The sequence below is a fragment of the Fistularia commersonii genome, chromosome 5, assembly GCF_037954325.1.
Source record: "Fistularia commersonii isolate RoL2024-O1a breed Wild chromosome 5, RoL_Fcom_v1.0, whole genome shotgun sequence".
Taxonomy (NCBI): Eukaryota; Metazoa; Chordata; class Actinopteri; order Syngnathiformes; family Fistulariidae; genus Fistularia; species Fistularia commersonii.
The window spans coordinates 14,957,441-14,985,194 of NC_141288.1; the positions used below are offsets into that span (position 1 = coordinate 14,957,441).

The 27,754-nt window shown below is 39.3% G+C and overlaps 1 protein-coding gene across 4 annotated transcripts in view; it reads left to right on the forward strand.

The window, feature by feature from the left end:
- LOC147234177 (kinesin-like protein KIF21A) overlaps window positions 1-25,282 on the forward strand; it is a 33,463-nt gene extending 8,181 nt beyond the window's left edge. The window contains exons 2-38 of one of the 4 annotated variants that reach the window (XM_086146976.1): window positions 4,993-5,215; window positions 6,883-7,065; window positions 7,491-7,640; window positions 8,333-8,467; window positions 8,561-8,725; window positions 9,172-9,287; window positions 9,495-9,690; window positions 9,787-9,976; window positions 10,197-10,260; window positions 10,376-10,579; window positions 10,974-11,021; window positions 12,208-12,268; window positions 12,364-12,475; window positions 12,616-12,804; window positions 12,941-13,140; window positions 13,243-13,350; window positions 14,225-14,293; window positions 14,394-14,539; window positions 14,642-14,786; window positions 14,876-15,070; window positions 15,222-15,323; window positions 16,084-16,249; window positions 16,543-16,563; window positions 17,850-17,907; window positions 18,840-18,894; window positions 19,034-19,245; window positions 19,429-19,596; window positions 20,057-20,089; window positions 20,639-20,775; window positions 20,865-20,949; window positions 21,033-21,122; window positions 21,212-21,370; window positions 21,453-21,570; window positions 21,652-21,822; window positions 22,406-22,602; window positions 22,692-22,762; window positions 22,884-25,282. In XM_086146976.1, coding sequence (XP_086003102.1) covers window positions 4,993-5,215; window positions 6,883-7,065; window positions 7,491-7,640; window positions 8,333-8,467; window positions 8,561-8,725; window positions 9,172-9,287; window positions 9,495-9,690; window positions 9,787-9,976; window positions 10,197-10,260; window positions 10,376-10,579; window positions 10,974-11,021; window positions 12,208-12,268; window positions 12,364-12,475; window positions 12,616-12,804; window positions 12,941-13,140; window positions 13,243-13,350; window positions 14,225-14,293; window positions 14,394-14,539; window positions 14,642-14,786; window positions 14,876-15,070; window positions 15,222-15,323; window positions 16,084-16,249; window positions 16,543-16,563; window positions 17,850-17,907; window positions 18,840-18,894; window positions 19,034-19,245; window positions 19,429-19,596; window positions 20,057-20,089; window positions 20,639-20,775; window positions 20,865-20,949; window positions 21,033-21,122; window positions 21,212-21,370; window positions 21,453-21,570; window positions 21,652-21,822; window positions 22,406-22,602; window positions 22,692-22,749 — 4,729 coding nt within the window. In that variant the 3' untranslated portion in view covers window positions 22,750-22,762; window positions 22,884-25,282. The remainder of the gene's footprint in view (window positions 1-4,992; window positions 5,216-6,882; window positions 7,066-7,490; window positions 7,641-8,332; window positions 8,468-8,560; window positions 8,726-9,171; window positions 9,288-9,494; window positions 9,691-9,786; window positions 9,977-10,196; window positions 10,261-10,375; window positions 10,580-10,973; window positions 11,022-12,207; window positions 12,269-12,363; window positions 12,476-12,615; window positions 12,805-12,940; window positions 13,141-13,242; window positions 13,351-14,224; window positions 14,294-14,393; window positions 14,540-14,641; window positions 14,787-14,875; window positions 15,071-15,221; window positions 15,324-16,083; window positions 16,250-16,542; window positions 16,564-17,849; window positions 17,908-18,839; window positions 18,895-19,033; window positions 19,246-19,428; window positions 19,597-20,056; window positions 20,090-20,638; window positions 20,776-20,864; window positions 20,950-21,032; window positions 21,123-21,211; window positions 21,371-21,452; window positions 21,571-21,651; window positions 21,823-22,405; window positions 22,603-22,691; window positions 22,763-22,883) is intronic. The other 3 variants (XM_086146977.1, XM_086146978.1, XM_086146979.1) reach the window with 3 other exon arrangements.
- The last annotated feature ends 2,472 nt before the right edge of the window (window positions 25,283-27,754 follow it).

Consider the following 27,754-nt stretch of genomic DNA (forward strand, 5'->3'; position numbering starts at 1 on the left):
CAGTTTACTGGAAAAATGTTTGTCTTAATTCCACAAATCTATTAAAATTTAAAAGGAATATGTAATTCATTGGTTCATTCTTTAGTTTTCAAGACCCGTAGTGTGTGTCGCAGTCAGGTGATGAGTCTGTGTGGCGAGCCAAGGATTTTTGACGATGTGAAGAACTGTTGTTATTTGCGACCCTGTGGGCTCAGATGTCCTCACGTCTGTGCTGAATCACCGTGCCGCTGTGTGACGTCACCGCTGATTGGACTGGATGGGTGAACAAACGTGATCGGCTGTGTCTCATGGGGGGGAAAACGTCGGGAAAAGTGATGTCAGCCAGTAATTTGATCGTCTGTGTTTCAAGAAGGACGGGATTAGCAATGCAATGACGGAGTTGCTTATTTTCCACGTTTACCAGCATCAGTATCTTTACCCAAACATGGGCATTTGTCGATTATTCTCAGATCATGGCCTTGGGACATTCATAACAGAATTATGTAACCAATCTGCCGTTCTCATCGGTCACACAATGCAATACTCCTCTGCATGAATCTATAAACAATATTTTATCAAGATAGTTGTATAAGCATCCCTGCCTCAGGGCTTGGAATTTTATTTTTTTACCTTTGAATGGACAAAAAGAGGAAAGTTAAGCAAGGATTTAAGATTAACACTGAAAAAATGGCTTTTCATTTGGCTTTTCCCTTGTGGGGTCTCAACGGCGAATCAACCTTGTCCATCCAACACAATTCTCTGTTTCCTCCTCTCTTACACCAACTACCTTCATATCCTCTCACTATGTCCATAAATCTTGTCTTTGGTCTTCCTCTAGACCTCCTGCCTGGCAGCTCAAATTCCAGCATCTGTCTACCAATATATTCACTATACCTCCTCTGCACATGACCGAACCATCTCAGTCTGGGAGACACTGTGCCCCCCTGGGACTAGCTCAGGGGGGCACTGGCCCATGCAACCCTGAGGCTGCATTTAGCAACTGAAGACTGCATTTTCTTATTATACTGCTTTTTATAAATTGCAAATGTGACCGTTAACACTTCGAGAACTTCATACAAATGGAGCCCTAATAAAGACTTGTGGAGTTGAGTTAATGTTGGATGAAGGTTGGCTTCAAGTTCCTTTGAAGTGATTTAAACAACTTATTGTGTGTGTGTGTGTGTGTGTGTGTGTGTGTGTGTGTGTGTGTGTGTGTGTGTGTGTGTGTGTGTGTGTGTGTGTGTGAGTGTGTGAGTATAATCTACTATGTCACTGTAATCGTAGTAATGAGACCGAGAGTAAGAGCCTAACTGGAATTGTCACATGTAGAGGGTCTGTCAAATCCCCTTTGCTCTTTGTATATCTTGATATTTTGTGTTTACATCAGCCCAGGCATGTGTTACCTTATTTCAAATTTATTATCAAAATTCAAACATTTTTCAAAAGGACTGGTGGTTGTAAAATGACTGAAAAACAAGCTTGAGTGAAATTGTTTTTCATTCAAACATTTAAGAGAGTAGATATACCCATAAATAAGGGCAGTTCTGGAATAGTGGGTTAATGACAAAACACTTTCAGTCATCAAAAACAAAATATCACATTGTACTGAAGTGAAAACTTACAAAACCATTCTTTTCCAGTGAGAAATGTTGGGTTAAATGAGTGAAAGCAAATCTCTAATCCTATCAACACTGAATCCTTTAAGTATTTTCTTCTCTCATATTTCTTACAACTGGCTAAAACTGTCATAGGAGATTAACAGAATGATCAGTGTGCGTGTGCGTGTGCGCGGGCGTGTGTGTGCCGCCTGTAAATGCTTGTATTTAACGTTAATAAAATATGAATGTCCGGGAAGCAGTGGAGAAAAATGTCCAGGAGACTCTGCCTGCAAGGTGTTCACAATGTCAGTTTAAAAGGTAGATTACTGCTGTACGTCACCATGGCGCTGAAAGGTAGCCCTTATTCATCTGGAGAAAACAGTGTTTTGGGTTCAACCATGAAGTTAAGCCTGTCTGATGGTAATCACAGCTAAACTCTGTCACTAATAACATACAGCCTTACCCTCATCTCTTTGCTTTGACGTCATGAAACGAGTACCGGTACTCTGTTAGTTTCAAATGTAACTAGAGTAACGTATATTTTTGCCATGCAGTTAATCACCAATTCAAAAGTTAGACCTGCTCTGTTTGAGCTGACCCATAGAGTCCCTCAGCGGAGCAGGCAGATTCTTAAAGCCTTCTGTTTACATGAAACTCTCTCACATATAATGAAGTATTTCTTTTGTCCATATTTCATCACTGTTCTTTTAATACTTCAGGTGATGATTAATTCAGAAATTTAACTCCCTACTTGCTGGAGTGAGTGTCTCCATTATTACACTGCATTCAGACACAGACAATGTCATGACTTTGGCAAGGTGGCTGAATGGATTAATCCAGATTGATGGCTGAAATGCACCCACAACCTCCTCCTGTTAAGTCACAGTCTCCTCAGATTGGCCTGTTAATCAGGAACACCTGAAAAAGCCTCACGTGCATAATGGGGTATAATATTCAACTCTGCTTCAAATTATGACCAAGTAATTTAAGATTGGGTGGAAAAAAAGGGAAAAAAGTATAGTACACTGTTACGATATTTAATATAGAACTATCACTCCAGGTACCTTTTATTATTTATATACAATCAATATGTCAAATGGCAGTTTACCCTTTGAAAACCAGAATATAATATCAACCAGATAAGTTAGAATATCAGAACTGTTATCTTAATAAATGTCAACAGTTTTCCTTTTGGGACACAATTTATGGCAGGAAAAGGTCATATCCAATATCTCCAAAACCACAATATCAGTTAATTTTTAATATTGAAGCTCAACCATTATTGTTTACTGAACAAACTATAGATTTGTATAGCCTGATTATGATTTATGAATCTATGCATCCGTAATTTCTATTTCTCAAGTAGTAGTAAAGCGATTTGTTTCATGAAAATTCTACTAATCACAGGAACAGAAATTTAACTTATTACTTCAACTTAGAAGAGGCGTATGGGCAGTTGCTGCAGGTTGAGTGTCACCTGCATTTGTCAGTCCCCCTCTGACTCAGCTGTCCTGTTTTCTCATCAGGGCTAAAATCCTACACAGTCTGCTAAATAGTTTGGCCCTGATGGCACACAGGCACACAAACACACATAAAGAAGGTGTGTACTGTCTAACTTCACTTCTTCCATCTTCTATAAACTCCTGCTTGGATGATTTGGAGTTGTTTTAATACAGTTTTGCACTCAAAATAAAGCAGACATGTGTACACAAATATGCCAAACAAAGCAGCACACACAGACTCAGATAAATATATAAACACTGCACTCTAGACCATATAAAGATACGGTATGAAAGTGGGAAAAAAAATTGAGACTTCATATTATCATCTGAACATCATCTGAATCACATACATGTAAAGTATTTTACATGCTGTTCTTTAATGTAACAATGCAGTACATCTTGCCATCCATTTCACTTTCCCCAGACCTTCTGTAAAGCAGTTTGGAGGCCCCATTGAGGCCCTCTGTTTCACTTTGAAAACATAAGCCTCCCTTGCCCCTAGTCTTCATCACCCACCTGAACTTCAACCTACATTTTAAACTAAACCCTCCTCTCCCAAAAGCTCTAGTTTAATGCAGTAATATCCTCCAAAGTAAATGTTCTGCTGTAAGGTCCCAGTGTGTAATACTTCCAATATGTCCAAATATTTCCTTGGTTTGCCTCCAACAGTTCCTCTGCGTCTTCAGGTGCACAGTGAGTTCAGTGATGAGAGGCAGAGGTGAACCATGGAGGAAATGACACAACAACAGCATATTTATTTGACAGAGCAATTCCTTAATGAAATCCAGGGTGGGAATGTTTACTCAGAGCTCTCACTCCCTCTCCTGAACAGTGGTTGCAGTGTACTGTACCGACTGCCTTCTGCCTGGAGAACGTGCTGGCAATGCATGGTCCCCTACGCACACAAACACACCAAAACACATGTACATACACCCACAGACAGTGAGCAGGGGCAGTAACAATGAAAAAGATGATCTGTATTTAGTTTAGTATTGTCATAATCAAAACTTTGAGTGATTGTATCATGTCATAAAATAAAAGACAGATTCTCAAACGGGCTTTTAGGCACAAGCACAGACAGTGACCCTCCCTGTATTCCAAAATTACTTTGGATTTGTTTGAGATTTGGAAACAACCTTTTAACAGCCTTTGGCGCTTTAAATTAATGGGTTCTGATTAAACATATTTGAGAAGTATTTATCATCTCTCTCTCTCTCTGTATATCCATCCATGCATTCATCCATTGTCTTCTGCTTATGGTACACTGGGGTTGTGGAGAATGCTGGCGCCAATCCCAGCTGCCATTAGGCGAGAGGCGGGTAATACCCTGAACTGGTCGCCAGTCAATCCAAGGGCCACATATACAGACAGACAACCATTTACGCTCTCATTCACACATCCGGCTACATGTATAGGTCACAATGCTACCACAATGCTACTACTATGTATATATGTGTGTGTGTGTGTGTGTGTGTGTGTGTGTATCTATATCTATAGATTATAGATATAGATATACACACACACACATATATATACATATATATATAACTATACATTGGTATATAACATAGCTTAATATTTGATTTCTAATGTTTATATTTGATATTACATTTTTACATATTTCACAACATTAGCATTAATCATCTCGTAGGGCTGAGCAATATTACAGAAGAAAATAGTATTACTTCATAAAAGCTCCCTTAGTCCATATTGATAAATACATCACAATGCCATGGGGTATTCCAGAGTCTCACACCTGACTGAGGAATTTAAAAATACAGATTTAAAGATAATGGGCCAGAGCCAATATTCCTCTCAAGCCACCAAATGTTTTGAAGACTAATTTGGGAAATGTAATTGATTTACCCTAACCATCTAAAGGTTTAAAGTCTATTTCTCTATGTGTCAACCAGGATCCGTCCTCAGTTAGCCAAAGAGAAGATCGAAGGTTGTCACATCTGCACGTATGTGATGCCCGGGGAGCCACAGGTGGTCCTGGGTAAAGACAAGGCCTTCACCTATGACTACGTGTTCGACATGGACTCCCAGCAGGATGCCATCTACACCCACTGCACCAAGACCTTGATCGAAGGCTGCTTCGAAGGCTACAATGCTACCATCTTTGCCTACGGACAGGTTTGTTCTAAGCCGCATGTCTGCACACATCTCATTGGCATGCACAAGTACACAAGAGGTTTTCACCCACTGAGAAATATGAATCTATTTGCACTTCACTCGTGTAGCCTTTATCAAATCTGTACACTGGCAAAGTACACACACCTTTTCATCCACACCCAAGGCGCCCAAGGTGATGGCCCTGCTTTGCAATCCAAGATTTATGATCATAGCACTGATTTCGTTTGACATCATTAGATCACCGCTGTTGATCAGCTGACATGCTCCAACCTGCGGACTACACCAGTTTGATATTGGCTTAGTCAATAAAGGCAGAGATGGAATTGGTTTAAAACTAAACCAGAAAAGAGAAACACCCAGAGAAACACTGACTGAATGAAATCGACTGTCCAGCAGTTCAACCGGCTGGAGAATATATTACAGCTTTTCTACAATTACAGCTTACCTTAGCATAAAAACTGAAAGAGTCTGGGATATCTGACCTGACACTAGGCAACAAGATTTGCCTTTGAGCCTCCTCACCTCATCGATGATAGCTTGTTTGTTTAGTCCATAAACATGTAGGAGCAAGTCACAGTAGAGAAATTGACTGAAATATAGCTGTTGCAAAATTATCAAAGTACTAAAGATGCATATTGAAGGATTTTTATACATATATACTTTTTAAATTGATATTTAAAACCATTTTGCTGATCGTAGCTGTATGCTCAGCTAAATACTACCACATTAGCTAGCCAGACAGGAGTGTGATAAACTCTTTACTTAGTAATAAAAATAAAAATACAATAACACCTAAAAATGTTATGTTTAGTACACTTTTCACAACTACTGAGCAATATATGGGGGCAAAAATGAGAACAGTTTACCATTGATTTTGAAATTCAGATTGGTTGAAAATAAATAATTCACTGAAACACAGAGAAATGGGTTCACATTAAATAATTAAAAAAGAAAATTAAAAACAGTTCTGCTATTGGCTTGGATTGTCTTTAAGAAAACAACAAATCCGGATTTCCTTGTCTTTACCAGGCAGTTTTCTGACTGCAGTGGATGCTCTGTTTCCAACTCCGACTAAGGTTTCTTCTTCCCCTTCAACTCCTCCTTTACTCTTCTGTTTGATAATTATTCTGTCTTTGCATTGTTCATGTTGCCATTGTACCCCTATCAAAAGGCCTTTCACAAGATGCAGTGGAGCCACTCTCTCTCTCTCTTTCTCTCTCTCTCTCACACACACACATATATACGCATGCACGAACACAAGTTTCTGCATAATCAAGCTATTCACAAAAGTATGGTCCCATAGAATGAAAAACAGTGTCCTTCTGAGATACACACGATAATACAAGTGCACACACATTTTCCTCATCCGTCACCACACAGAGACACACACTCCTGTCAGGGTCTCTTTCAGCCATACCGGCAGGGAGTAGAGTAGTGACATGTGAATTTGAGTCTGATGTTGCATTCCTCCTTTTGTCACCGCGGCAACTACCCCATCCTTTCTGGCTCTCCCAATGTTAGAAGAGTCACCCCCTCTCTATCTTTTCAACCCCCTTTAGAGACTTATTCAGAATGCAAAAACTCGGCATTTTTTTCTGTTACACACACAGCAACACAAAACCACTGTTGTTTTTCAAGGCAAAAACTGTTGACTCTTTATTCCCCAGACGGGTTCGGGGAAGACCTACACCATGGGAACTGGTTTTGACGTAAACATAGGCGAGGACGAGTTGGGTATCATTCCCCGGGCTGTCAACCACCTGTTCAGAGGCATCGAGGAGCGTAGACAGGCTGCCACTGAGCAGGGCAAGCCTGTCCCAGAGTTCAAGATCAATGCACAGTTCCTAGAGGTGCAGGAGCATGCACACGCACACACACACACACACACACACACAAAGACAGACACACAAAAAACCCACAAGATTAGTGTATTTCTTTCTTTCTTAAGGGTGTTGATTGCTAGCTCTTATTCTATATTTCAACTCAAAAACAAACCACTTAAGGTTAATTAGTGCTATAGTTGAACATACTGATAGCAGGAGGTGAAAGGTCAGCTCACAGTGTTCGGGATTTGGCAGCCAGATGACTCTACACCTATTAAACTGTCATTAGCCTGTCTCTGTGGTCTGCACCAGGCTTGATTTATGACCAGCAAAAAGTGTCTGCTAACAGGTGGAGAGGAAGCAGCTGAGGGTCAAAGACGATGGCAGGAAGTGTTATTATGGCATTATATTCACCCTTAATGTGATCATTTAAATTCTCATTGCTGTACTAGCTTTATAATGAGGAGGTGCTGGACTTGTTTGACACAACAAGAGACATTGAAACCAGGAAGCAGAAATCCAACATTAAAATCCATGAGGACGCCAATGGAGGCATCTACACTGTGGGGGTCACAACCCGCACCGTCACCTCTGCTGCTGAGGTCAGCCCACCCATGCTCTTGGTGTTCAATGATTATGATGATGGAGTTTGTCAAAATATGTTAGACATCGTAACTCTCCCTCAGGGAAATCTATAAATTCCTGTTCAAAAATTTTAACCTCCAACCTGTCAATCTGCACATATGTTTATATTTTGAAAGATTCAATAAAAGGGACTCACGTCATGTTTTGTGTATGAAACAGGGCACAAAGAGTAACAGTAAAAGAGAAGAACCCCCCCCCACACACCTTTCTTGAGCTATACATTCACATGTAAAACACAGAACACATAAATAAAGTAATAGAAATATTGAACATTGAACCAAAATACTGTAAAGACAAAAAAATGATTCAAGACAGAGCAAGATAATACGAAACTTAATGTTCGAAATAAAATGAAGGGCTGTTTCAAAGATAAAATTAATTATAGCAAAACAGCAACTTTGTAATTAGAATAAAATGACTCAAATAAAGAGGGATATTGGATAAAAGTATTAAATAACACGAGGGCCTTCAAAACAAACCTCAAATTGAGATTCGAATTGATTGTTACATCAGCAATCTGTAGCAATCTGTCTCGTGTTTTAGGAGATCAAAGATCCATTTGTAAGGGAGAAAAGTATTAAAACCTATCACACAGACTTGTATGATATTTTGTCATCCTTTTTTCGGGCCTCCCTGTTGCCTGTCACAGATGATCCAGTGTCTGAAGTTGGGCGCTTTGTCTCGAACCACCGCCAGCACTCAGATGAACGTCCAGAGCTCACGTTCTCATGCAATCTTTACCATCCACCTGTGCCAAGTTAGAGTCTGCTCTCCTGACAACAATGTGAGTTCTATCGCTCACTATACATGTAAATAATCAGTATTTAATTTTGAAAGAAAACCGTTTCAGTGGCTGACTTAATTTCTCTGCTCTAAGGACAATGTAACAGACAACCGTCTGTCAAACGACTCAGAGATCAATGAGTTTGAGACACTGACAGCAAAGTTCCACTTTGTGGATCTGGCCGGTTCTGAAAGACTGAAGAGAACGGGAGCAACAGGAGACAGAGCAAAAGAAGGCATCTCCATCAACTGTGGACTAGTGAGAACACCAACTCCATGGTTTTGCTTTCTTAGTTGAATCTTTTTAATGTAGGTTGTTGTATGTGCTGCAGAACAGGTGCCTTAATTCCAAGAACTGAACACATCATCTGCTAGCTGTAAAGAATTTATACCATAACAACACTAGTAACATAAATGTGTCTTTAGCAGGTTTCTCACAAGTGTTTTTAAAAATTAATTTTACATCATTTTTGTTCTGTTTGGTTCCTGAAATACCTGCCACAAAAAATGGATTGTTGTTTAAAGTTCAACCCTGGACCTCTGTGACATTCAAACTCTCGCTTCTTTATTTGTGTCCCAATTTCTTTTTTTCTGAATCACAACACAGCCCCCATGTGGTGAAAACATGGATAGCACACTCTTTACCTTTGAGCCTCTATTTACATTGCAATAAATATCCTTTTTGATCTTTTCCTCTTTCTTTAGCTCGCCCTGGGAAATGTCATCAGTGCTCTTGGAGACCGGAGTAAACGTTCCACCCATGTGCCTTACAGAGACTCCAAACTCACCCGGCTGCTTCAGGACTCACTAGGCGGTAACAGGTGTGTATTAGTCTGTCAATAGGGTATAATTCCAGATTTAAAGGTTCACCGTGAAAATGGATTAATGTGTTTTTTATGCTGCTACAGTTTTGATTAATATTTTACCAATGTGCTATACATTGCAGAATTTAAAGTAGCCTCTAATCAGCTGTTCTCCCCAGTTGTAACCTAATGGATAATAAGTGTTCTCATGTGTTCACCCTTCAGCCAAACCGTGATGATCGCCTGCATCAGCCCATCAGACAGGGACTTCATGGAGACCCTGAACACGCTGAAGTACGCTAACCGAGCACGAAATATCAAGAATAAGGTGATGGTGAACCAGGATCGAGCCAGCCAACAAATCAGTGCCCTGAGGACAGAGATCGCACGACTACAGATGGAGCTGATGGAATACAAGACAGTATGAAGACAAAAATGACATCAGTTTAGAGGAAGTATTTTGGAGAAGAAAAAAAAAAAAGCAAAAAAAAAAAATTCTTGTCTTTGTGATGTTCAGGGGAAGCGATTGGTTGGCGAAGATGGCATGGAGGGTATTAACGACTTGGTGCACGAGAACTCAATGTTACAGACGGAAAACAACAATCTAAGAGTCCGACTGAAAGCCATGCAGGAGACTATTGATGCTCAGAGAGCCAGACTCACTCAGATCCTGAGTGACCAGGCAAATCAGGCTCTCAACAGAGCAGGTAAGACACTAAAAGCCGGCCACGGTATCAAAACACACAAAGCACTTGGAGCTCATTTCAAAAAGCATATCTTTCATTTCTATATGTCTGTCGCTTAAAGAATCACTAGTAAAAGCAAGAAAAAATAGGAACGTGTACCATCATCTTTGTTAATATGTGAGGTGTTTTGTGCAGGATAATTGTAAATAAGAGTCCATTTAAAAGTGATGTCTGCTGACAGGTGAAGGGAATGAAGAGATTGGGAACATGATTCAGAACTACATCAAAGAGATTGAGGAGCTCAGGTTTGTATTGACCATTTGTTGCTATCTATTAGCCCCAGGCTGCACTTCCCCTTACAATTATTTAAATAGTCCGAACAGTGGAACCAGGAAGTGTGTCCTTCACTGCGTCCCTCAGAGCCAAACTTCTGGAGAGCGAGGCTGTAAACGAGAACCTCAGGAAGAGCCTGTCTCGTGCTTCAACCCGCTCTTCGCTCTACGCCGGCCCCGGTTCCTTCTCCCCGGCCGTCTTTGTTCCGGAGAAGGAGGCTAGCGATGTCATCGAGATGGCCAAGAGGGATCTGGAGAAACTGAAGAAGAAGGAAAAAAAGAAAAGAAAGAGGTAAACTGCAGTGCGTGATTGGTTACTGAATGATAGCGTGATTTTGACTTTCCCTTGCTTAGAGGGAAGTCATGTGTACCTGGAAAGTATCTTTCAATTGGATTCATCAAAACAAGTGAGCTTTTTTTTACATATTAGTGAACCACAATGGAATAAGGCAAATGCTAGTCATATCTGATTCTATACTTCTTTCTAGCTGGATCTTCAGCAGCATAACCAGGATGCAGCATTTTATCGCACTGAGTTTTTCTCTTTGATATTGTTCTTTCTCACGCTCTGATTCTCTCTGCCATCCTGCAAATTTTCCCATATTTGCCCATCAATTCTGTGACCTGTCTGCCCTCCTTTCCCCTTCTTGCCATCCTCACCCTCAATCCCATCTCTGTCAATGAAGACTGAGGCAGTGCAAGGAGAACCACCATCCAGAGGTTGAAAACGCCAGGTTTGCTTCATCCCATTCAGGAATGGGTCAAAACGTCATGATATGAAACTGATTGATTTAGCAGCTATGCTATATGTCTATTTCCTGATCAGAATACACAGAGTAACTTAACAAATGCAAAATCCCTCTTTGCGTTTTCCTAAACAGACTAACATCTAACTACTCCTGCATCCACAGGTGTTTTACACTCCTGGAATGAAGCAGTTCTCTTAACCATCCCTTAACTGTTCTTCTTTAACCCCACCGCCCCTCAAAAAAAAAAAAAAAAACACTGCAAGATATTGATTAGATCCCTGAGAATTCCTATGTAACTTTATGTAAATGTATGATATTAATATCTCAGGAGATGTTAACGTCTCTAGCATTACTATTACAGTGACTTTCTGTAATGAAAATGAAAAGTATATTGGAATATTATACATATATATATATATATATATATATATATATATATATATATATATATATATATATATATATATATACTTATTTTATATATATATATATATGTTTATCTAGATTAAATTGTTGATAGTTAAAAACTCAAGATACACAAAATGTAACCAGACACATGGATCATTGTTTAATAAAAAATCAGCATTTCTTTTTCTGTTTTTCAAAATATTATTTGCAATTTTTCTTACACTCAAAACATGTCAGGCCTGCAGAAAATTAGTGACCTTTAAAACCTAATTTCCCTAAAAGTTACAAGAAATTGCTTTTGTATTTGAATCAAACATACATATTTCATTTGAATATTTTTTTTAATTCAAATAACAGGGAAGGAATCAAAAAGAAAGTAAATGGTCACTGTTTGATAGTTATTAGTGTTTATGCTGCTTTAACACCGATCTGAGTGCAACATTCATTTATAAAAAAAGAAAAAGAAACAAAACACAATCAAAAAAACAGTCTGGATTTGATCAACTTATCTTGACAGTGTGTGGAAACCCTTCTCTTGTTATATGAGCCTGTGGTTCTGTAAGTGAATCGAAAAAAATTGTGCATCATTAATATTCTTCCCCAGTGAAATAAACAGTAGTTGTGGAGTTTTTTTAATCTGCTCCTGATCTAATGACATTTTTTATGATTTGCATGTGCCTTTTAATTTCCATCCAAGCTGAAACAAAAAAAAGGCCCATAAATATCTCTGTGCAGTGAACGGTCATTTTTGCTTTGGTTACAGCACTGTCAAAGTGGAGCTTCCCAACAATGATCAGGAGCAGGGAAATGAAGAGGTAGAAGTGGTAGGTAGAAATTCGCTGTCACAAAGCTTTTTGGTTGTTTTGCATCAGATTTTTGCACAGCTGCCTATTTTTTGACTCCACTTGTACATCACAAGGAGGGCAGTGACCATGAAGAAGGCGATGATGCTGAGGGAGAGGATGAAGAGTCAGACAAGTCAGGAGAGGAGATCACTGATGAATCAGACTCTGAAGAACTGGAAGAGAAAGGTTAGCCATGAAGCAAATATGACTGCGTGGCTTCATTAGTCAGTTTATTGTATTCCCCGGTAAAACAACATGGACTCTAAAATCTAGCTGGATCTTTCCAGTGCTAATGTGTGTGTGTGTGTGTGCATGTGGGTTTGTAGAAAACGTCCAAGCGGACCTGGCCAACATCACCTGTGAGATTGCCATCAAGCAGAAGCTGATTGATGAGCTGGAGAACAGTCAGAGGCGTCTACATACACTCAAGCAGCAGTATGAGCAAAAGCTGGTGATGCTACAGAATAAGATAAGAGACACACAGCTGGAAAGGGACAAAGTCCTCCATAATATGGGTGAGATTGTAATATGATAATGATCAATGGTGATGTGCAGGTGTCTTGTTATAGAAGATCAAGAGGGAAAGAATAATGAAGCAGCTCCCTTCTGTTTGAACCGCTTTTCTTCTTTACTTTTCTTGTTCATCTCCAGGATCAGTTGAGTCTTGCACGGAGGAGAAGGCGAAGAGGATCAAAGTTGAGTATGAGAAGAAACTCAGTTCTATGAACAAAGAACTGCAGAAGCTCCAGTCAGCTCAGAAAGAGCATGCTCGTCTGCTAAAAAACCAGTCCCAATATGAGAAGCAACTGAGGAAGCTGCAACAGGATGTGACCGAGATGAAAAAGACCAAGGTGAAGAGTGGGAAAATAAAACCACCAAAACATTACATGCACACGCCTGTTTGGCATTGCCAGGATCGACAGAAAACGTGCCATGTTGTGTTTGTTCAATAGGTGTCACTGATGCGCCAGATGAAGGAACAACAGGACCGGAATAGAGCTACAGAGTGCAAGAGGAACCGAGAGATTGCTTCGCTTAAGAAAGACCAGCGCAGAGCTGAGGTGAGCGGACAACAGACAAAAAGGCAACTTAAATTTTTCAATTATTTATTCCAAGCCCTTTCCTTGGATCTTGACAGGTTGTCTAACCATGTACTGTACTTAAGAATAGGTATTTAAAAGTAAAAATATGTTTATGTACTGGATAACATTGCACAAGAACATCACTGAAACTGTGTGTTTAAAATAAAATGGTCATTCTCTTCAGTTTCCTGCACTACCTTACTACCTTTATTCAACAATATCCATTTAAATACCCCCCTCCCATTAATCTCTTAAAGTCATATTGCAAATATTCTTATGCTGCAAATAAACAGCCGCTGCCCGAGTTGATGGGAAAGAAATGTAAATGTAAACTGCATTTCATTGCTCTATATCCTTCTATATGTAATGACAATAAAGTTGTATATAATTTAATCTAAATGCCACATGAAAGACCTTAAACCTTCAGTTGCTGCTTTTTTCTTACTATAAAAGAATGAAAATGCCATTTAAAATTTGTTTTTTTTTTTACAAAAGTTTAATTAATGCATTCATGATATTTCCTACGTCTCATAATGTATTGTAATTGCATTTTAGAAATTATGCAGTTTATTTTTCAACACATTAGTACTGATCATAATAGGAGAAAAAGAAAGAAGTACCAACATTCTAATTTTGACCCCAAACATAAAAGCTTTAAAACTGGAATCTCTTGCTACATACTCATGCCTGTTAAGTGTTTTCAATCTGAAATCAGTGTGAAATTAATTGTGATGTCGATAACTGGTCTAATATGCTTTTCTTTACAAATCAGATGTTGTGTAAGGAGTTCAACTCTTCTACTCAGTGAAGCTGAGACACATTTCTGATTTGATACATGCATTTGTTCTGACAGCACCATGTGAAGCAGCTTGAGGCTCAGAAGAGACAGCAGGAGTTAATCCTCCGCCGGAAGAACGAAGAGGTGTGATGAGGATTGTTACAGTGTGGCGTTGCATTTGACCAGTAAAGTCTGATTCACATTTGAGTCCTTTTTAACATTTTTTTCTCGCGACCCGGGTCAGGTGACAGCACTTCGGCGGCAGATTAGGCCTGTGTCTGGCAAGGCGAGCAGGAAGGTTAGCTTACCTGAACCACCCCAGGAGTCGACACATCGTGTCACTTCTGGAAGGCTGCAGTCCCCGGGAGCATCGGCATCAAATGGTGTCAGGTCAGCTGCAGAAACACATTAATTGCATGTCAACACATTCACCTTTTTTTTTTTTTGCTGGTTTGTGTAAAGCCCGCTGAAGCTGTGATTCATCACCTTTAGGAGCTCACCAGTACGGATGGGAAGTATGTACCTCAACAGAACCGCAAGGGCCAAATGGCAGACGCTGGAGCGACGTGTTACTGACATAATCATGCAGAGGATGACCATCTCCAACATGGAAACAGATATGAATCGCCTTCTAAAGGTAATGCAGCCGTAAGGAAATTAATTGCAAAGAAGTTGTGAACACCTGTTCTTAGGACCTCTCCAATAACTACCACCTTGTGACCTTAGCAAAGAGAAGAGCTGACCAAGCGGAGGGAGCGCGTTTCAAGGAAGAGGGAAAAAACGGTGTCAGAAGGGACAGACGGCGACCGCACTCTGACCTCCCTAAATGAAGAGCTGGAGTCTCTAAGCGCCAACATCGACTACATCAATGACAGCATTGCAGACTGTCAGGCCAACATTATGCAGATGGAAGAGGCAAAGGTGGATGTGTGCACTTTTGATGCAGGAGACACAAATTAATATCCACAAACAAAAATTTAATTATTGTTAAATGTAATATTGCAGAGGTACCACAATCACTAAGAATATCGTCTTGCACTTTAATCAATTCTTTAATGTCTCTGGACCACAGGAGGAGGGAGACACAGTGGATGTTAGCGCTGTGATCAGTTCTTCTAATCTGTCAGAAGCCCGATTTCTCCTGGATCATTTTATGACTATGGCCATCAATAAGGTACCTGCTTCCTTCATCAGCTTAATCTGTCCTTGCATCTTAATAAACCTGGCTCAAACCAAAAATATAATCGGGTTGTTTTTGGGTGGAGAGGTTCAATCAATGATTTCAGCATCTTCTTCTGAATCATTTGAATCACTCATGTTTGAACGGTGCAGGGGAGTTGTAATTATCACTTAAATAAAAAGCAAAACTGCCTTGTATTTTCCCCCTCCTTACCAAATGCTGTGGAGGCTGCAGACAATAAGGTTGCTTTCTAAACTCCGTTTTTTTTTATTTTACTGTCAGTTCCAAGTCAAGATCTCTGCAGGATGAATTACAGTTCAATCGTTCTTCACTGTACACAGTACATTTGTCCTGTTTGTCTCCTCATCTCAGTCTTTCTATCATAGCCGTGGCCACCGATTTTGAATTAAAATTACTTTCCTAAAATCGAAAAGAGGGATTAAATTACATTAAGTCAGATTTAATTTAACACAACTAATTGGTCAAAGGCAGAAATGCCCATTACAGAAAATGGTAATGACAAGTGTAGCAAGTTATTAAAATATTCTATATATGATTGCATGATTTTCGAACAAGCACTAACAAAGATCAATAAGATGCAGTGTCTTTAAGCATCAGCATTGAGTGTGTGTGTGTGTGTGTGTGTGTGTGTGTGTGTGTGTGTGTGTGTGTGTGTGTGTGTGTGTGTGTGTGTGTGTGTGTGTGTGTGTGTGTGTGTGTGTGTGTGTGTGTGTGTGTGTGTGATCTCTCTCAGGGTCTGCAGGCAGCTCAGAAGGATTCCCAGCTGAAGGTGATGGAGGGCAGGCTGAAGCAGACGGAGATCAACAGCGCCACCCAGAACCAGCTGTTGTTCCACATGCTGAAAGAAAAAGCTGAGATCAACCCAGAGCTGGAAGCCTTGCTGGGTAGTGCCCTTCAAGGTAGGAAGCTGAGTGTTTACATGTCCGAGCATGCCAAGCATCGTTGCATCACTTATTTGATCATCCTATCTTTCATCATTTGGCTACATTTTATCTTTACAGGCTTCAGTTTTTATGTGTTTATATTTCTCCTATACCAACTGTCCAGCAGTCAAAATCAAAACAAACCTAGCATTAACTTTTATGTGACACAAAACTCGAGCCTGTGGAATAAAGAGTAACCCCTTTTCCGATCTTTGGTTTTGAATTTGTTCTGATTTCTGTTTTCTCTGTTGTGTTGGTGTGAACTCAAGAGTTAGGTTACCTGTTGCCAGGTGAGTAAGAGATGTTTAGCAATGTGGCTGTTTCGGAGAGCGTGTTATCTGCACATTTCAAGATTTCCATCTAATCAATGGAAACCATAGAAAATAAGTAAATATATAAATGTAATTTATATTATTTACAATAAATGAAGCACATCATTTAAACCTTTGCAATTTAGTGTCTGTCTGTCTAGCCACTTAACACAGCTGTTTCAAACCAAATATATAATAGCACATGACTGCTGCAATCCCTGAAGTAATTTGAAAATAAAATCAAGATTGGCAGGAAATACTTAGGTTGGGACAACTTTTGTGGCCTTCATAACTATCTTGTCCAACCAGCCCCGTTTGCATTTCCACAGCCAAATTATCTGAGTTGTTGTAGGACTGAGTTTTCCCGCAAGTGGAGTATGAGCAGCTGCATTAATCTACAATGTTCATTGTTTGATTATTATGCATTCCAGCTGGGGACAGTTTCTTCCCCCACAGCAAGCAAACACCGTAATGCTGCTCACAGAGCACTTCTATCACGACGGGAGCATCAGCCAAGCAGACTCTTTGGTGTCACAATTGTTTATAAATCTCGGAGGGCCCAAAGATTGAAATCACCGAAAACAAGGGAATATTAACACTGTTGTCATAATTGACAACACAGATTACTTAGAAATAACTGGACTCAAATTACAAAACACTTGATGATATTCAAACTTGAAAATACAGTTCTCAAAATAACTTTATTTTTGCTGTGCAGCAAAACACCTGAGTAATATTTCATGTTCCATTAGTGGAGGAATTGCTTTCCACTTATATAGGAAAATTAGCTTTGCTTAACAGCCCAGAATTGACCATTCAATGCCCAGTTTTGATTCAAGGAAATCTTGTTTTGTGTCTCAGACCCCAGTATATTTGAACTAACTCCGAGAAATTAGCTCTGCTGTGGTGTGCATGGTTGTGTTTTGTATAGTTTTTCCCATTACCCCACCTGCTTCTCATCAGGCTAGATGTACTGAAACGGTTTAAACATCCCAAGCTTTTGATGTTCGCCAATATTATTCAAGCTTACACCATCCTGTTGTCTTTACTTTCACACATGACTAATACCCAGCAACAACTAATGACTGTCGCCTTTTGGTTAAAACTAAACTTAAGAACCCCACTGTCTTCAGCATTCTGAGATTATCTATCTTTTCTATCTATCTATCTTATCTGTCTTATCTATCTTATCTAATCTATCTATCTATAATGCACTGCAAGGATAGGCCCTTTGGCAAAAGTGTGTTTTCTTTATGTCAATGTAGAGAATGGAGATGACAGCAGCAGTGACGAGTCCACCCACAGCCCAGCAACAGAGGGCAGGTAAATACTTTTAAATAATCCTTTTTTGAGTTTAGCATTTCACGTGATGCTGTAAATCACCCCAGGTAAAGCTTTATAACATGACTACTTAAGGCAGCATTTCATGCTTTATTTAACATTGTAAAAAACAACCCGTATGCTATAAAATCGATGTATCAAGCTTCAAGGTCCTTGAATGTGTTTTCACTCATTTCAGCAACACTGACCTTGTGTATTTCATGAAACTTCAGTTTTAAAAAAAATCATGTTTAATGAACGTGTGTTGCAGTACAGCAGAAAAAGGGAACAAGACACATAAAACTCCTGCATAAAACACTTGTTTACTGAATTCAGGATGATTGTAGTATAATCAGAGGAGAAAGGGCTTACTCTGCATTTCTATACCTAATACTATGATGTGCATTTGTTTTATAGCTCATGTTAACAACCCTGATAAATATTAATGGATTCCGATTATGATTATCAATTCATCAATGAAAAATGTTATGATTTCTGACCAAACAACATACACGTATTATTCTTTCCATGGCCTTACCTATTTTGAGGCATCCATATATAATCCCTCAGTACAATGTTTAATCTTTTCTTCCATTCCCTTATTTTTGCTTGTCACGTAAAGAATCATTAATGGTAGCTTTCATTTCAAACTCTGACTTTAGCTCTGGTCTTGAAAATCAATGTGCTCTGTCCATTTTACAATATTTGATTATTGGATTTTGGTCAATAATTTCTGTATAAATTATAGTAAAAATTTGAGTATTTGAATTTCTTGATCGTTTTATTTTTGAATTGAATCAAATTCCAGTGATAGGATCAGACAGGATCAGAAGAACAGCAAGCAGCACTTGTTTTTGTTTTTTTTTTTTTGCATATGATCACAATTGTCATGACTTTCTAAGTTTATTTATTGAGTTACTCTTATTCTTTTTCAGCACACTGGCATCTGATCTAATGAAGTTATGTGGTGAATCCAGGCCAAGAAATAAGGTACTATACTACACTCTGTTACCCACATTATCGGTCTTGCAGGAAGTTAATCATGCAAATCCTGAAAATTTCAAATTATATTTCTCTGGTTATTTTTAGGATGTAGCTTATGAAGTGACTCATCTTTCTGGACTCTTAGGCTCGCAGGCGGACCACCACCCAGATGGAGCTACTTTATGCCAGCTCTGGGGATCTTTCCTGTGAATCCCCTACAGGAGACTTCTCTGCCTCTCTGCTTCCCCTCACAGAGCGCCTGGAGGGGCTGGCAGACATGCAGGGTCACGCAATTGGTCAAATGCCGGACCGCGGGCGCGTTTCGCCATCTGCACTGTCTACCCAGCCAGCTGGCTTGTAAGTGTTAGAGGTAGCATCTCTCAGTTTAAGACAGACATCTCAAGAGTGCTGCTCTGATTTCATAAAAATTCAGATTTGAGGAGTATTATTAACAATTAAAGTTCCTCATTCCATAATGATGAAATATAAATTATAGAGTGGAGGCTCAGTCAGAGTTCTAACACTTGTGGCTGTTTTTAGATCTGGAGCCAGGTCACCGACAGGCGCAGAGAGGAAACAGCTGGAGTACTCCCCCCTCAGTCGAAGGAGGACACTAGAGAAAGGAGCAACACACATCCCTGTGCCCACACACACACCTCCAGCCAACACAGCAGAGTTGAAATCTAAAGGCAGCGACTACAAAACACTGTAAGTGCTAGGATTTAGTCGAAGAGAAATACAATTATAAAGGCTGACAGTAATTAAGTTCCACATCTGGCAAAAATCACCTGTAAAATAAATTTAACATCCTAATTCACAGTAATATGGCAACATTATGCAAGACATGCATTTCAGAAGAAATGCCTTTATTATCACATACAGTTATACATAAAGCATAACATCAGCGAAATTTTACCGCTGTATTTAACCCATTATGGATGAGCAGAAAGCAGCTAAAGAACCGAGCCAAGGGAGCAGTGAGGGGTTCAGTGTCTTGCTCAACAACACTTTGACGGGCTTGGAGGAACCAGGAATGTTCGGTTCCAAATATCGACGCTCTCCCCACACACCATGCCCCCCTGCAGTGTGCATGTGGAGTATTCATGCAATGATGGGCTGGCATTTGTTGTTTTACAAAAGATAGTAAGAACACCTTCCTTATTTTCAGGTTGGAGGAGTCACCTGTTCTTGAAGGCCATAGGTAATACACACACACACACATATGTATGTATGTATATATATATATATATATAGATATATATATATATATATTTATTTATTTTTTCATTGTAAGTCCTTTTTTCCTCAGAAAAAAAAAATCTTTCTCTGCAACTTGAAAAATGAAGCCAATTTTTCTAATTAATTTATCTTCAGGTGGTACTTTATGATATTGTAGTTTAGCTGCACTTATAGCATAACTTGAGCTTAAATTAGCTTCAGTGTTGGTTATAGCCAATTTACGCACAACTTACTGAGATATAAGGGTGAATATACAAATTAGCAATATATGCCTCATCTCCATAAGGCTGCTTACACTGTGTTATACTGAGACAAAAGAGTTACAATTTTCGATTTATCATGTCAAATAAACATGATAATCATCTAAGTAACGATTGAATAAACTGACTTCATATCAGAAAAATTTGATGCAGTCACAACAAACACTCAATGTTTTGCCAAATTGAGTCTGAATAGCATTTTGCTAGGATTCTGAACCCCATGTGAAGTTCTTGTTTCATGTCCATTTAAGAGGCATCATCAACCCTGTGACGGCTCCTAAAAATATTCGTGGGACCAAACTTCAGTGTGTTTATGTTGCTGAGGGGCATACCAAACCTGTTCTCTGTGTAGATGCCACTGATGACCTGCTTTTCACAGGATCCAAAGGTAAAAACAAAAACTCAGTGTATTAGGTTTTGTTTTACCTCACCACATGTATTATTAATTCTTTGTGCATACTTTGTGTGTGTTCCCAGACCGAACATGTAAGGTGTGGAACTTGGTGACTGGTCAGGAGATCATGTCTCTTGCGGAGCATCCAAACAGTGTTGTCTCAGTCCGGTACAAGAATACTAAAGCTTCTATTTTCATACATGATAATGATGAATTCCGTAAACTCATTTACATTTTTTTATCGTATTTAGATACACCTCCAGCCTGGTCTTCACTGTCTCCACTGCGTACATTAAGGTCTGGGACATCCGAGACTCCGCCAAGTGTATACGGACACTTACGTAAGTACACAATCCTCCTTCCAATTTCTCTGCAGCTTAATGTGTAAGTAGAATGTTTGAAAGTTTATTAAACATTTCTTTGTTGACAGGTCATCAGGACAGGTGGGCTCAGGGGATACCTGTTCTTCAGTCAGGAGTTTATCCATCCCACCAGGGGAGAGTCAGATCAACCAAATCGCAATCAATCCTTCTAGCACCTTCTTGTATGCTGCTGCTGGCAACGCTGTTCGCATGTGGGATCTCCGCAAGTAAAGTCAAGCACATATCTTCTGATTACTTCTTTAAGAGTTTATATAAAAATTTGACAATGGGTTTTCTGGACCTTTTTAGATTTGTCTCCACTGGGAAGTTGATAGGTCATGTGGGACCAGTTGTTTGTCTCACCATAGATAAGTTGGGTCATGGACAGGACATTGTACTCAGCGGCTCCAAAGACCATAATATTAAAGTAAAGTACTTCACACAGCAAAATTTGATGGCAAAGCTAATTGCAGGAATGATTAAGGCCCTTATTTTTGTTGGCTTTCAGATGTTTGAGGTAGCAGAAGGTGCTCAGGGTAGCGTCAGTTGCTGCCATACCTTTGACCCTGTTCATCAGGACAGTGTGGAGTCCCTAGCTGTGCATGGAGATGTTTTCTACAGTGGCTCAAGAGATTACTACATCAAAAAATGGGACTTAGCGAGTAAAAAACTGCTACAGGTAGGCCAATTCCTATCACACATGATAAATTTCCTCCATAATAGTTCTATCATCGAATCCTCTTCCCCATGTTGCCTTCAAATGTGTTTTGAATAATAATGGTAGATTTGAAAGATGCCTCAAATACAAAGATGCAGTCCATTCTGAGGACATACTGTAGTTTTAGTCCATATCTAATTGAAGCTTATCAGGTATGGCTTACACTAATTATAGAATATGGATGTTTTGTAGAATATGGCTTGCTCATTGAAAATCACTTGTAACTACAACTATTCTGGTTCCCTGATTTTGTCAATACACCCACAAATTTTGTTTTTATATGAAGAATCATGCTTGGAATCCACACTTTAGAGAGCATCGAGACACACAGCCCACATGGTGATAGCAGAGTAATTATTTGTTTTTTTGCTACCAGAAAATGAAAATAACCAAGTAGATGAATTGATGCATGATTGCAAACATAATTACCTTGATTTGGGTTCTGCAAACATCCTTAAGTATCCTTCAGCAGAGATTTGCTAAACCCCCCAAAATTCGAAATGAATCAAGCTTATTCCTTAACGGTGGGTATTTGTTGTCTCAGTCCACCAGTGCCCAGGCAGACTGGGTCAGTGGTCTTGGAATGGTACCAGGATCTCCAGTGCTGCTCAGTGGTTGCCGAGGAGGACAGATGCGTCTCTGGAGTGCAGACTCCCTTGCACCCCTCGGTGAGATCCGGGGACACGATAGCCCCATCAATGGGATGGCCTCCAACAGCAGCCAACTTTTCACAGCCTCAGAGTGAGTTTATCTCGCTTTTTCTTCTTTTTGCTAAGGGATATACTGATGAACTAGACATGTTTACTTTCTGTGTTTTGTATCTTTGATAGTGACCGCACAGTGAAGATTTGGGAAGCTAAAGGATCTTTTGACGATGGAGTTCTTTGACATCTGTTTCCTGGTAATTCCAATGTATCAGTTTGCCTTCAGTCCCGAAATGGGGAATTGTTAATAATTACATACATGTCCTCAATGGAAATCCAAGTAGTGTTGTTGAAATTATTATCTCTGACAATTCACAGATGTTCCACAGGATCTGTCTTTGGGAGGTTTAAACACATTTGAACAATCGACCAGAATGCCTCAGTGAAGAAAGCTCAAAAGCTCAGTGGACCCTTTTAGGGACCAAATATAACCTTGGAAAAACTGAAGCGGACAGCAACAGTCATAGTAAGCAGGAACAAATGGACCATGGAGTCTCTTCGAGTCGTTCAACATTCCAGTCCTAAATCCAACATGGATATCGATTCAAGCAATGCACATGGGGCATATTTTGCAGCAGCAACCGATGTGATGTTTTGCTTGTTTGCAGTAGTTGTTGTATTAAAAAATAATTGATGAAATATTCTGATTACCAAAACAAGTTATTTTGGAGTATTTCTCATGAATATTTCGGCTTCACCAGCATTAATTAAGAGTCCATTCACTTGCAAATTATTTCCTGGGTCGAAGTCTCCAGGTCTGTGTTATTTATCAAAGAACCAAATTATGACTACTCAGCCGCTACTACTGTCAATCCCTACCCTAGAACCAAAAACATTTTAGAAATAACACATTTTGCCCAGCTGGCAGTGTTCCTACCATGTCTGAACTTGAACTATCTCTTGCTTTTGATAAAAGAAAGGTCAATCAACATATCATCAGTCAATCAGCATTGTTTGGAACATGCATGTATTATTAACACTATTTATATACCATCTTCTAAAAGTAACAAGAAGTAACTACAGAAACAGTAATGGGAATCCGGATGGCCTGAATGTGCTAAGGCAGTGGTAAAAATTATTAGAACAAAGATTTATTATCTACTAGTTACTTACTTGCAACCATGAATAAATTATATTGATGCAGATCTCCATGAAATTTTGGTGTTAACCATAATTGGAGCTTAATGTAATGTAGTAAACAAAATAATTACAACTAAATTCATCATAATCTCACCATTTACACTAAAATTGCTGTTACTAAACTAGACTAAAGGCATTCAATAAAAAAGAAAAGGGTGGACAAATCTTTTGTTGGTGTATGTGTGTCTCAGACACAGTTTTTTTGATTTGGCTTCACAAATAAACATTTTTAAGAAGTAAACCGGATCATTTAAATTACATATGACTGTTAGTTCTCGCTAAATAGCCTTGGTAATAAACTGATAGGAATATCGTTTAACTAAAACTTTTCCAGCCATGCTGCACACTTCACAGGCCCTTTTTCGCATTTGTTGACTACATGAATTTTGTCAAAACAGATATGAAAAAATCAAATTCCATAATCAGTCATATAGTCATAATTTTGTTGCTTAAATGTATTTATAGACCTTGATTTTTATCTGTACCTGTAGATCTAACCTGTAAAAACTAATTTGGGGAATTAAAATTCTTATCTTGACATTTCAGCTAAAAACCACAGGACAGGAAAGAAAGTCAAAACAGCTAGATGTCCCTCTTGTTGACTTTGAGTCAGTTTCCTAGTAAAATCAGTAGATTTGAGAGGTTTTCTTTTGCAGAAACGTACAATATATTTACACTGCTCAGGATTTTGAGCCTTCTCATGACAGGGTAACCCTGATAAGTATTTTCCATCTTCTCTGACCTTAATAATTATGCGAAACTCAACTGAAAACATAAAGAACTCAAGTCTTACCTTCTGTAAAAGAGAAGGAATACCTTCTCTTTGAGTAGGTATTCCTACCTACTCAAAAAAGAATATTTCTTGAAAGATGTTTATGTCCTCTGCGACATGTTCTTCATCTGTCCTCCATCTTTGATGGTTCCCACTATTGCTGTCTCTGTGTCTATAAACTGGAATATTTCAAAATATCATTTAGTTCTTAAAGTGTGAGTCTCATTTGCTCTTATTTATTAGATTCTTTGGGTTTCTTTTTTCTTGTTTCTTTGGTTGTTTGGTCAAACAAAATACTGCACAAAAATCATGTGATGACTGTATTTCTCAAAAATAGAGGTGTTTGAGTGGTGTCTTTGAAAAATTCTGAAGAGGTTGAATCTCAAAGCTGTCAGATCAGGGTTTCCCCCCTCAATCAGGTAATCATGGATTGCCGTATCTTTGAAATGTGTTCGGAAAGGTAATTTGGTCTTCCTGTTAGGATGCTGGTTGCTGATATTGTAAACAGTGCTTCCAAGTCCTTTTGAATACAAGATCTTTTGTCATCTTTAAATGTTTTCCAAAATACTTTTTTTACCATGCTGCACTGATTTAACGCAGAGACTGTCCAATTGACTTGCAGATGAATTTCTGGCAAAAAAGAAATAATCTGCTGAAATCGAGTTACTTATTACTGTGAGTGAAACTTTTTTTGAAAGAAAAGGGTGTAAATATGCTCTTTTGTAAATATGAGTGTTGTCTCTTTCCTGCTTACTCTCAAGTCAGCTGCTGTGTGAAAATAAATTTTAAAGTAAAAATGGTCAAATATTTGTCTTCACACCTTGTGTTAATTCCTTCTGACCACATGGTGGTAGTGCAGTGTAAGGATATGATATAGCGGCATACTGGTTATACCTGAGTAGGGCTTTAGACAACTGCTTTTCAATTAATTATATTAATTTTAATACAATAGAAATTCCCACACCCAATATCATCTTTAAAAGTATAACTATGAGACCTAGGTGAATAAGATGAACCTTTGGGAGCACTTTAGTTAAGGAATTTGTGTATACTCACATTAACTATTCATTATCTTTCGATGGTTTTAAAGAGTACTCTCAAAAACAAACAGCTGTCTGCTTCACGAGTTGCCACCATGAATTAGCTGCCTCCTTCCAACCCTATCCTCGGTATCCTCATCTGTCATACCAACTAACTCTATGTCCATAAATCCCCTGTTTAACCTTCCCCAAGACCTCCAACCTGGCAGTTCCAACCTTGGCATCCTTCTTTTGGTTCACTATTCCTCCTTTGAATATGTCAAAACTTTCCTACTCTGGCCTTGCGTAGTTTATCTCTTAAACATCTAACATGTGTTGTCCCTTTGATGGACTCATTCCTGATCATATCCATCCTCATCACTCCCAAAGAGAACCTCAATATCTTCATCCCTGTTGTCTCCAGCTCCTGTCTTTTCCTCAATGCCGCTGCTTCTGAACTATACGACAACCATGGTCTCACCACCACCTTGTACACCTCTCCTTTCATTCATTGAATCATTGCTGATTCTTTTATATCACACATTACTCCTGACACTTCTCTCCACCTGTTTGAGCCTGCTTGCACATATTTTTACCTCTTTTCCACACTGTTGCTCTTGACTGTTGACCCTAAGTACTTAAAATCCTCTTTATCTCTTGTCCCTGTGACCTCACCGCTCCACTTGAGTCCCTGTTATTCAAACACGTGAAGTCTGTCTTGCTGTGGCAGATCTTCTATCCTCTCCTTTCCAGGGCAAAACCTTCACGCCCCCCCAAGATTTTCCTTCACCCTCTCCCTGCTCTCACTACAGATCACAATGTCATTTGCAAACATGTTCCATAGAAATTTGTCCCTTTCTAACCTCATCTGTCAGCCTGTCCATCACCATGGCAAACAAGAAGGAGCTCAGATATAATCCCTGATGTAGTCCCACCTCCACCTCACCTACAGCAAATCTCGCCACTGTCTCACAGCTCGCATCAAGTTCCTGCACCAGTCTTACATACTTCACTGCCACTCCGGACTTCCTCATAGAGTACCATAGCTTCTCTCTCGGCACACTGTCGGATGCTTTTTCTAGATCTACAAAAGAACATTGCAGCTCTTACCCTCCATGTACTTCCTGCTCAACATTCTTAAAAGCATATAATGAATCCATGGTACTCTTCTTTGGCGTGAAACCATGCTGTTGCTCCCAAATGCTGACTTCTGCGGCGAGTCAAGCTTTCACTACTCTTTCCCAATACTTTATTGTATGGCTCATCAACTTTATTCCTCTGTTGTTAAGACAACGCCGCACGCATTCTTTGTTCTTAAAAATTCTGAACAGCATACTTCTCTATTACTGAGGCATCCTCTCACATTCTAAGATGTAGTCAAAACAACTGACACCTCCATTTCCACTCTTCAATGCCCTTCTCATGTCACCTTCAATAAACTTTAGTACTTTGTCGTTCACCGTGGTCAACATGTCTACTCCTCTTATATTTTCCTCTTTAATAAACACTACAGAGTACTCCTTTCATTTTCTAATCAGAATTCTGGGATCTTTTAATATATTTCCCTCTCAATCCTTAATGACTTATCCTTAATCTAGCTTGTTGCACGTTCTTCCCATTTCTCTCTCTACCTCGTCAACCTGTCCCTCCCTCCTTACTGTCCATTCTGCCATATAGGTCATTATACAGCCTCTGTTTGGCCTTTGCCACCTCTCATTTTCCTTCTCTTTTGACTTGTGAGGAATAGCCACTAACAACACTGAACATCTTACCCTCAAGATCCAGCTTCAAACTCCTATCTATCCTCCAGAACATTCCAAACAAACCCGTCCTTCAAGATAACTCCAAGATAGAGCAATTTAAAATCTCCTCCTATGTTTCGAGCTTGCTACCTTCTCACTTTTTCTTGACACACAGCACACACCTTTCTCTTCTGCAAAATGTCAACCAACTCTGTAGCTTTTCCTGCCATATTTTCCAACATTCAAACCCCTTACTTTCATTCCCAGCATCCTGCCCTTCCTCTTTTTTCTGCTTATGAACATGACTTCCTTCTCTCCTTCTTCGACCCAATTTCCACCGTTGCCCTGTGGTTTATCAGCACCCTGGGTGGTTGTTGTTAAGGCCTTGACCAATGTGGTATGGAAGCCATTGGTATGATTTCCATATTTAGTTTGACACAGGTTTTACGTGAGGTATGCTGTGTCATACCCCTCCTGCCACAGCACACAATTTCTCAATTCCACACACTGGTGTAG